This window comes from Hippoglossus stenolepis, chromosome 4 (genome assembly GCF_022539355.2).
Source record: "Hippoglossus stenolepis isolate QCI-W04-F060 chromosome 4, HSTE1.2, whole genome shotgun sequence".
NCBI classification, from domain to species: Eukaryota; Metazoa; Chordata; class Actinopteri; order Pleuronectiformes; family Pleuronectidae; genus Hippoglossus; species Hippoglossus stenolepis.
Genome location: NC_061486.1, coordinates 5539028 through 5548567, shown reverse-complemented (window position 1 = coordinate 5548567; position 9540 = coordinate 5539028). Strand labels below are relative to the sequence as shown.

The following is a 9540-nucleotide window of genomic DNA, read 5'->3' as shown; positions in this document are numbered from 1 at the left end:
CAACAAAATAATATAATGTACACGAGAGAGTCATTTGGTCCAAATATAACACTTTTGAGTTATCTCAACAACAAGGTTTGATTCCAAGTGGAAATCAAACAACTCTGCTGTGTTGAAGTTCTTTTTTCTTTCAGTCAAAAGTCCAGTTTTGTTTGATTTTGACATGAGAACAGTTTAATGTTGTATTTTGTTTATACCTCATTCAATATCTATTTCTATAATGAAGAGAAGAATCCAAGCCGAGCAGAGGACAGACATCTCCTATCACACGAATTATATACATTCATATACATTTAATAATACAATCTTCTGTTGACTAGATTTAAAAAACAAAGAACATGAATTCAACACAAGTTAATCACTAACTGAAGATGTAACATGGTCTAGCTGTTAATTATGGCCAATTAAATCCATAATTGAATAATTATAATATAGGCAAACATGGGAAAAGCCTTTACATTACAACCAGGGAACACCAGCACACATCAAATGCAGGAATAAGCCACAGTGTGCGACTTTGTTCAAGGGATTTTGTTTCTGCACTTCTCAGCTGAAGAAAAGACTCAAAGCTGCGTCCAACTCTCACAGCAGCGAATTCAAATCAAACACGCTTGCTCTGCATCTTTTCTTGCTCTTCCACTTGGCTCTTGACTCTGAGGAAATTCAGACATTTTCTCCACGACTGGTTGAATAATCATAATCTGACACAGCACCACTTCTCTCCCGGATCACGTCCTGAAAAGGCACATTACCCTGCGCCCTCCATAGTGCCACAGATGCAACACAGTGAGGGGCTGTTACCATAGAAAAAAATAAAACAAGTGTGAATGTAATCCGTCACTGTACAACCAGCTGTTTGACAATCTGACGGTTGCAGAGCAGGGTGCGAGCTGCGGCTCGGTTCGACATGTCCCCCTGGTTTCTCTCATTTCTCTGGGAGATTACAGTATTATGCTCCTCATTTATATAATCCTGTCAATGGGATACAGCCCCTCTCTCGCCGCACTACCCCCAAAATGAGGTTCATAGTGACTGCAGCATGTAATCAGTTACAGTAGCTCAACAGCTTATAAGACTTATGCTGTGTTGCAAGAAGGTCATGGACCTTATGCTGGAATTGATTATACTGTATGAGTATTGTGTCTTTCTCGAGGATTTTGACCCCTGCTGAAGAACCTCCAGCACGATGCCCACTTCATCGCTCCACATGCAGGAGGAGTGCGTGAAGGACATGGCTGCAGCCGCTGCCATCTTTATCTTACATGAGGTGCAGAAGACGAGAAGGAATCTGAAAGCTCTCAGGCTATAATCTGGTGTTAACTGAGGTCAAGACAAATAGATCGTGCCACAGATTTTTTGGTTCTTGCACGATTATGCAAAAAAAACTACTGGTCAAAATGCCATGAAACCTGGTGGAAGGACGGGGTGTGAATCAGGGGAGAACCCAATAAATGTTGGTGCGGCTCCAGATCAGAGGGAAGATCCAGGAGTTTTGTATCTGTTTCTTTCTTTGTGAAATTGGGCGTTTTATAGACATTTTGTACACTGATTTCCCAGAGAAGAATCCATGGATCTTAATAAAAAAAACTCTGGCACATTTAGGGAACTGATATATACGAGTGTGTTGAATTTAAGGGGACTGTTGGGCCGTGAAGACGGTGCCATCGAACGTGCACTATCTTGTCCTTGAAAATCAACACAAACAACTAGAAAACAACTGTGGTCCAAAAAGAATCGTCCCCTGTAACCCTGCTGAAAAAAAAGCATTTTATTAGCACATATATATTTTCTGATTTAGCAATTTTGCAAGCAAGCTAACTTCCAGATGTTTTAGTTTCTAATCCTTGTTTTCTCCCCCCCCGCGCCTCCTGTTTCCTAATCCTAGCTACCTTAGTATTGCAGAGTCTGTCTGTGAGAGGATAATGACCTGGCTCACTGGAAAAGTAGGTGAAAGGGACATGGATCGACACTTTATAAAAAATAAAACCATGCATTGTGTGACATAACAAAAGAATCAAAAAGGACTGGTAATTATATTGACGGTAATCTGAGCCAATTCTTACTGACAATGTTTTATCTAAAAAAAAAAAAAAAATTACAGTAGTAAACCAGAAAAGAAGGGGGGTGTGGAAAAATAAACGCTGAGACATCTTGGTCCAGATATTTTGGAGAAAAAAAAGGAAATATAGGCTCTGACACAGAAGATATATCAAGATAGATACAGAGTTCAAGGGGGCTTTGCATTAATCTCACGTTGTAATGACAGTTTAAGGTTTTGGTATTCTGATGAATTCCAGGATTGGGTTTAAACTGCTTTCATTTTGTTTGCTGGTCTTTAATCTTCTAACCCTGCGTTCTTAATGAGAACTCGGAGCAGGTTTTTAATCTCGCATGAATGAGGCCGCGGATTATGGGCCCCTGACCTTGCCATGCCGCACAGCTGCTTCCTCCTCAAATCAAGTCGCTCGTCCTGTGTAGCTTGCAGAAGAGGATAATCTTACTTTTTTGAGCTACAATGCTCCAAAATCTGAACTGTGCATAAAAGATGCGAACACCGGTAGCCTCCTTAAATTGTTTTTGGGGTGGGAAGGGAAGTTCAGAAACAGGTCCGACTCGCGGCTTGGAGCAGTTCGGTGTTCGAAGGTGTCGACAGACTTCGACTTGAGGCTTTTCTTGCAGATGTGTGTCATGGCAGCTCGGAGAGATGATATCTGATGTCCGGGGCATTATCTCCATCTAATCCCTTTGACTTTTAGATGCAGCGCTACTTGTAGAGTTAAGGGCCGCAGCTTTGTGTGCGTGTGAACTTCTCAAAGACGAGTTTTATTAGTTGCTTCAGGGTAACAGATTGCTTTATATTTCATTGCTACAGAGCAGCACAGGAAATTCATATCCACTGATAAAAACATCTTGATGAAATTGCTTCCTGAACTTTGAAGGGGATATTTCACTGAAATGGTTGTTCTCTTTAAAACTTTGTTAAACACTGGTTTGACCTCCACTCTGTAACGAGAGGGAGCACTTAGGTAGAGCTTTTTAAACCCATACAACTTTAAATCTTAAATAATATTCATCCCAGTTTTGATTTAGTCATCAGCAGAACACTGCAAATAATCATAAGAAAAAATAATAATTAATCAGACAGTGATTGCCACCGTGTTGTGATGGATATTTGAACAAGGTTTGCAGATTTGATGAATGAACGGTGCTCCTTCAAATTTTTTCATGGTTGTTTACAAGAATAAGCAGCAACATTTGCCTCCAAAATAACTTTAAGAAACACTTTAAACAGAATTATTTGATTTGATGAGGATGATGAGCTCAAGGTCTTCGGAGAACAGCCTGATACGTCTCATGTTAGAGGCAAATATCGAGCTTTTGTCAGATAGGAACATCAGAAATGATTGTGTATTTTTTTTGCATTTACCACGAACGTCCAACCTAAACCGCTAACTGGTATCTCTTGAACAATAACTGTGATAGTCACTTTCTCAGGTACTGTTCTTTCCTTGTCTGACAGCGAACGGTTGCTATACATTGTGGTTTGATGACGAGCTGCGGCTTTGTGCTCAATCTCCATCTCGCTGAACCTGAATGTGCAGATGCGTAAATTAGTCATTAGTCACATCCTCTGCTTCTGAAGCAATGATGCAGCAGGTTACTCATAAAGGTTTATTCAAATGACATCAAAGCCAGAATCAATTAGGCTTTTCACGGATTTACATTTGTGAGTCTGGAGCACAAAGTGTTTTGCGTTACACCTGCACTGCTGGGCAACAGGTTTTTCCTAAGTTCTTGTTCGCAGAGTTTCAGGGTCTTAGGTCTTTTATCACCCTCATCTAAGTTTTCCTATTATTTCAGCCCTATTTTAGTTCCATGTCAAGTGAACCTAATCTATAAAACTAAAGTAAAACTGACTAATCGATGTGCAACTGTTGAGTTTTGACTATTAGACAGTGTTATACTTACTATGACACAATATAATTGTAATTCTGAAACAGCTTCCTGTTCCTCATTTAGAGCTCAGTCCAAACCTCCATGACTTTTATTTTTTTCCATCTTTTCAGTTTGGTTGATTGTGTCATGAATCAAAGTTTAAACAACTTAAAGAATTAATCTTCCATGAATATTTCTCAAGAAAGAGCCAAAGGAAAAACAGTTAATAATCTATTCACTCAATTAAGGGTGAAAAGGAGCTGGTGAGGTAGAGTTGCACTGACATCTACTGGCCAACGTGTGGCACTTCACCTCGTTTGAGTGGTATATACATCATTAGCAGAAATAAAACGCTGACTGGTAACAAAATGCTGTTTATTTTAAAGTGTAACCTGTGAAAGCATTTCTTTAAAAATACTGGACATGCAGACAGAAGTAGACATAAGAGAAAGCAGCTCTGGGTTAATGTGCAACAGTCCTCGAGACAAGAACTAACAAAGATGACCTTTCTCTATTCATACTAAACTACTGCATAAGGCACATTTTTGCATCAAATAACATAATTAATGTTCTGTTACAAAACTTTCAGTCACACTGCAACTACTCCACGAACACTGGAGTAAGCTGACAGTTCTTCTTTTAAACTGTACATATTATGTTAGTGGTACTGTTTCCTTGATAGTTACTGTAATAAAAGTTCTGTTAGTGCTTTGCATATTTACCGGTGGAATAAAACAGTATGTTTTAAACTTATAACGATAGACCGAGAATACAAGAAACATCTCAGCATCGAACACTGTGAGTCTGTGTGGGTGTGAGGAGGGGGGGGGGGGTTGTGCAAAGAGAAGTATTTTAGCAATCAAAACACAGTCAGGTTATGTGTGTCCCTGAGAAACTTAATTAATTAGTCCTGCTAATTTGCAACCTCTTGGGAACTACCTGAAAATTGTCTGCACCTTTGAAATGATAAACACTGGGTTTTGTGTGAAATGCATATTAGAAATACAGCAAAGGAACTGTGACATTTATGCATGTCGAAAAATTCTCCTGTGAAATACACAGGAAACGTGTGTCTTTTCCCAGTAGAGGATAACAGTATATACTGAAAGTTCACCTCCTGCCCGTGGCCTTGCATGATTACAAACGACAGAGGAATTTGAGTCCAATTACAAGCTGCTGTTCATGTCCAGACAAGCGTTGAGAAAAGATGCAGGAACAGGGCCGCTCTGTGGAGAACCTGCCTCCTTAGTGTGAGCGCCAGCCTCTGGTGAAGTACTTTGAACCGAGTCTGCCGGCGTCGCCTCTGGGTCGCACTCCGCAGAACAACTTACCATTTCGATAGTGATGTGGGACTCCTCATCTTTGACCAAGTGGCTCGGGGAGGGGATGGTGAAGTCCGGTGAGGAGAGCTTGGCAAGAAGCTGCAGGTGGTCCTGATCGGAACCCGACTCCACAGTTTTACACAACCCGCACAGACTCTGATGCATCTCCTCCAGGTTCTGCTCCAGCTCGGTTTGCTCCTGCAGCAGCAGCTCTTTCTCACTTTTCTGTGGAGAGGGTGACAAGGAAGTAGCAGTCACTTACTCGACTTCTTTTGTTTTGCACAAAAAGAATTATAACTTAAAACTACTCTGTAAAATGAAAGGTTCACCACTAGAGGTCAATAAAGGTCACAAATCACTTCTGACTATAGAGAGACACTGAGTTCAGTAATATGTTGCAGACACAGGACATATCGAAGGTAACTTACTAATCGTTTGATTTCACATTCCAGATGTTGAACGCTGTCTATTTTTCGCTTTCGGCAGCGCTGTGCAGCCACGCGGTTTTTGCTTCGTCGACGGACGTCATGGACAAACTCCAGCTGATCTGGAGTCAGCTGATAGTTTCTCAGAAGCTGCTGGAAGGCACTCCGGGTCAGCGCTGAGATCTGCTCCACTGGGAATGGGAGCTGAATCTGTGGAGAACAGGGTTAAGCTACGTTAATTTAGCTAAATATCTATAACTATCAACAATAAAACACTAGTTGCGTATTCCAACGACCTCTGCAGCTCTTTTCTTGTTGGCCTCAGTGTCTCCATCTGTGTCCAGGTCCGAGTCGTCCCCAGAGTTGATTGAGGAGGACATGCACGGGCTCTCCTCTGTCTGGGACAAAGTGTCGGTGCGTGGAGCGAGGTCATCACCTGTCCCTAGGTCCCTGAGGAAAGGGCAGTCTCCTGCACTGGAGTTAAAGTCCAGCTGCTTAAGCCAATGAAAGTCTGATGCTTTGGCTAAATTGTTTTGGTCCATGGGATCCAGGGGGAGGGGTTGACCTTGAGACGGGCATAGGTCAGACCAAAATCCTTTTGCCAGATGTTCAGCCACCTCCCTCTCCACACTGCTCCTCTCCCCAAATCCCTCCTCGGGGCTTAAAGCAGCTAGTGCCGGGTCTGAGAGATCACCTGTCACCCTCTGCTCGAGGCCAGCCGCACTCTGCTCTAATAACTCACTGCAATTTTCTGCCCCTGATGTGTTGATTGGACACGAACCGGGGTTACAGCTGGTTTCAGCGCCAAGCGTCTCGACAGTCTGTTTAACATCCCTGCCTGCTGGCTCAATGAGCTCCGGCGGATTCACATCCCTGGGGGTCGACAGCTCACAGGGTAAGCCACAGTCTGCCAAACTGAACTCACTTTGATTACACACGTCTCCTATCTCTAAAATGTCTCTTTCACAAAACTGAGACGGAGGATCTGCTTTGTCGGAGTCCGGGCAGGGCAAAGACAACATGGGGCACACTCCATTTGCCGTCAAGTCAAGAGTTAAGGGGGCCATTTGTGGGCCGCAGTTCTCCAGACAGAAGTTTTCTTCGCCGTCATTCGTCTGACTCTGTGCGGTCAGAGGACACTGGGATGGGAAGTCTGTTTGTTCATCTCCTGCCGAAGGCACCGAGCGTTGCGGCGCAGATGATTTTGGTTGGCTGCTCTCAACACTGGAGCCCAAACTGGTGCTGGGTTCCCGGCTCCGACAGCAGGCTCTCCGGCTGACCTCCTCTAAGGTCCTTCTGCCTTCAGAAAACTTTGGGATGAGGAAATCAAAGCACGCTGACTCCAAGTCTTGAAAGCCTAAAAACTCAGCACTGCTGTGAATGGCATGAATGTTTTCTTTGGTGAAGAGCAGCTTTGATGTGTAGGCAAATTGAAGCAACGGTTCAAACCCCTCCACGGTCACCTGCGGACAAAAGATGTACAGCAAATATTTTTAAGCCATAATAAAACCATGCAAGTATAAAACATGTGAACAGTTTAAAAGGTAGCAAAGCAATTACACTTCAACAGGGCAGTTACCTACGTGCCCTAAAACTGCACATACATTTAGAGTAAATAACTTTTCAATACATTAACTCCAGTATATAATAAACAACTAGCTGTAATAAACTTAGTTATTCTTTAGGGGGCTGACAAATATACAACATTTTTGTCACCTACATAGTTATGTTTGTAAGTGCAAGAGGTAAACAGACATTTTTTCTGCAGTGTTTGGTAGCTGCTCTTGCATGTACTAATTTATAGATATTATAGCTTGTTAAATGTAAATCGACATTTAAGCTATTGATAACGAGAACTCTCTGTATTGGTTTCATGAGAAAGTCCTGTCAAGTACAGAACAGCCTTATTTCCCACTCCCAACTCAGATGACTTATACATTTGAAAGAGGAACTGATCTCGACACATTTCTATGAAACTGTAACTTACAAAGAATTCAAGCACAGACGCCCAACAACATTTTAGCAGTGTCGTTTCTTTTCCCAAAGTAAGACACTGACCTCTTCCGGCAAGGTGATGATGGCGTTCTGCCTGATGACGCTGGCGACCCGGCTGTGAAAGTATTCACTGCAGGAGGCCAGGACGGAGCAGTGGGCCCGAAAACTCCGGTCCTCCACCACCACCGTCACGTCACACAGGACATCCTGCTGCCGCTGGTCGTTCAGACAGCGGAGAACGTGGGCGCTGTGCACTGCCGACTGAAACGTGAACTCTGACATGCGAGGAGCTGGGAGCGACATGGTTCTTACAAGCTCAGCCTGTGTCAGACAACAGTCAGAATAAAACCACAATGTAAACTATGTCTGAAATTTGTCAAAATTAATCTGCAAACAATTCTGATTAACTTGATCAAAACGCGAGTACTCTTTTTATTCTTCTTCTATGAAAATAACAACTATACTTTCAGGCTGTAGACGGTTGATCGGTAAAAACAAGATATTTGAAGATGTCATATCGGTTGACTAATACTGAAATGTATTTTCACAACCCTTTATAAAGGATTTTAGCGCATCCGACACTTTATATGAATATAAATATTTAAGAAAGCATATTGTTTTCAATCACTGTAACTCAAAAACAATACTGAATTGTATTATTACCCTAGATAAACAGGACACACCTCTTTCTGGTGCTTCTTATATTAATGTTTAAAAAAAACCAACACAAAAGGTTTGAAGTAGGAATATTCAAATAGAAAAGGAAAGAACTCAGATACTAAATAATAATACCATTACAACTATATAATGTAATAATACAATTCAGCATTAAAAAAAACACAAAGATATATTAAATACATATCTTTTTGTTTGTTTTTGTTACCCGTTTATTCATATTAAATAAAGGACACACAAAAATCCAATAAAAAGAGGTATGTCCTGTTTGTCTGTAACAATAATATCGGATATGAATTTGAGTTACTTGGTTCCATGATATGAAAAAATACCATATCTGAAGCACTGAAATCAAATAGAAAATGGGTGTGTCCGGTGTAAAGTAGGGTAATAATACAACTTGGCATTAGATTGGAGTCAGTGGGTCACATTACATTAAAGCTATAGAAGAATATTACTTTTTAAAATATTAATACTTTTACTTATTAGGACTAAAATCTACTAACTCAGCACGTTAGTGTCAGCGGGTCACGTGAGAGGGAAGCTAATGCAAACGATGCAGTTGTCTTTATTAAAGTAAAAAAAAAAAACGTGATACATTAAACTACTTATAAACTTTAACACTACTTCAGGAATCACGTTAAAAATAAACAATTAGCACCAGCACTTTAAGACAAGTGACGAGTCAGCGGAGCATGGACGAGTTTAATGTCCAACTTGTGCAGCAAGTTTAAACCGCTGACTCATGATAAGCTCAGCTGGGGCCTGGCGGAGCAGCGTGACGTTGCGTCATGAGATAATAAAGAAAGACGTTCATAAACCAACACATTGAAAAATATGTTATTAAAGATGTTCAGCTCATATTTTGATGAGTTTTCATAAAACCCGAGCGGGGGAAGCTTTAGCAAGGCCGGACCGTTAGCTTCACGAGCACACCACGCGAGCTTCCTGTTGTCGAGTTAGAAGTAAACAAAAACAAACAAAAACAACAAACTTTAGAGGTGAAAGTTTTAAAAAGGGGCTGAATGTTGACTGACCTGCCATGTCAGCGGGACGTTACTGCCACTTGTGAGAAGAGCGTGGGGATGATCATCCGGAACCTGAACGTTCCCCTGGTCATGTGACAGCCCGGACCAGGAAACGCTGCACTCAGTGCGCATGCTCACTGCCACAGGCCTCAGAGGGGG

General features: G+C 41.7%; 1 protein-coding gene across 1 annotated transcript; it reads right to left on the bottom strand.

The window, feature by feature from the left end:
• Nucleotides 1-4294: 4294 nt before the first annotated feature.
• LOC118106561 (transcription regulator protein BACH1) lies at nucleotides 4295-9483 on the bottom strand. The gene is made up of 5 exons (XM_035155216.2): nucleotides 9391-9483; nucleotides 7742-7999; nucleotides 5980-7146; nucleotides 5687-5893; nucleotides 4295-5483 (listed from the first exon to the last, which is right to left on the bottom strand). The coding sequence occupies exons 2-5, from the start codon at nucleotides 7979-7981 to the stop codon at nucleotides 5103-5105; spliced, it is 1995 nt and encodes a 664-aa protein (XP_035011107.2). The 5' UTR covers nucleotides 7982-7999; nucleotides 9391-9483; the 3' UTR covers nucleotides 4295-5102.
• Nucleotides 9484-9540: the final 57 nt, after the last annotated feature.

Excerpts from the sequence above, each read along its gene's own strand:
- LOC118106561 (XM_035155216.2), bottom strand. The coding sequence starts at position 7,981 with ATGTCGCTCCCAGCTCCTCGCATGTCAGAGTTCACGTTTCAGTCGGCA. Across the intron at positions 7,147-7,741 it reads TCATCACCTTGCCGGAAGAG|GTGACCGTGGAGGGGTTTGA; the intron begins GTCAGTGTCTTA and ends TTTTGTCCGCAG. Across the intron at positions 5,894-5,979 it reads ACAAGAAAAGAGCTGCAGAG|ATTCAGCTCCCATTCCCAGT; the intron begins GTCGTTGGAATA and ends TGTTCTCCACAG.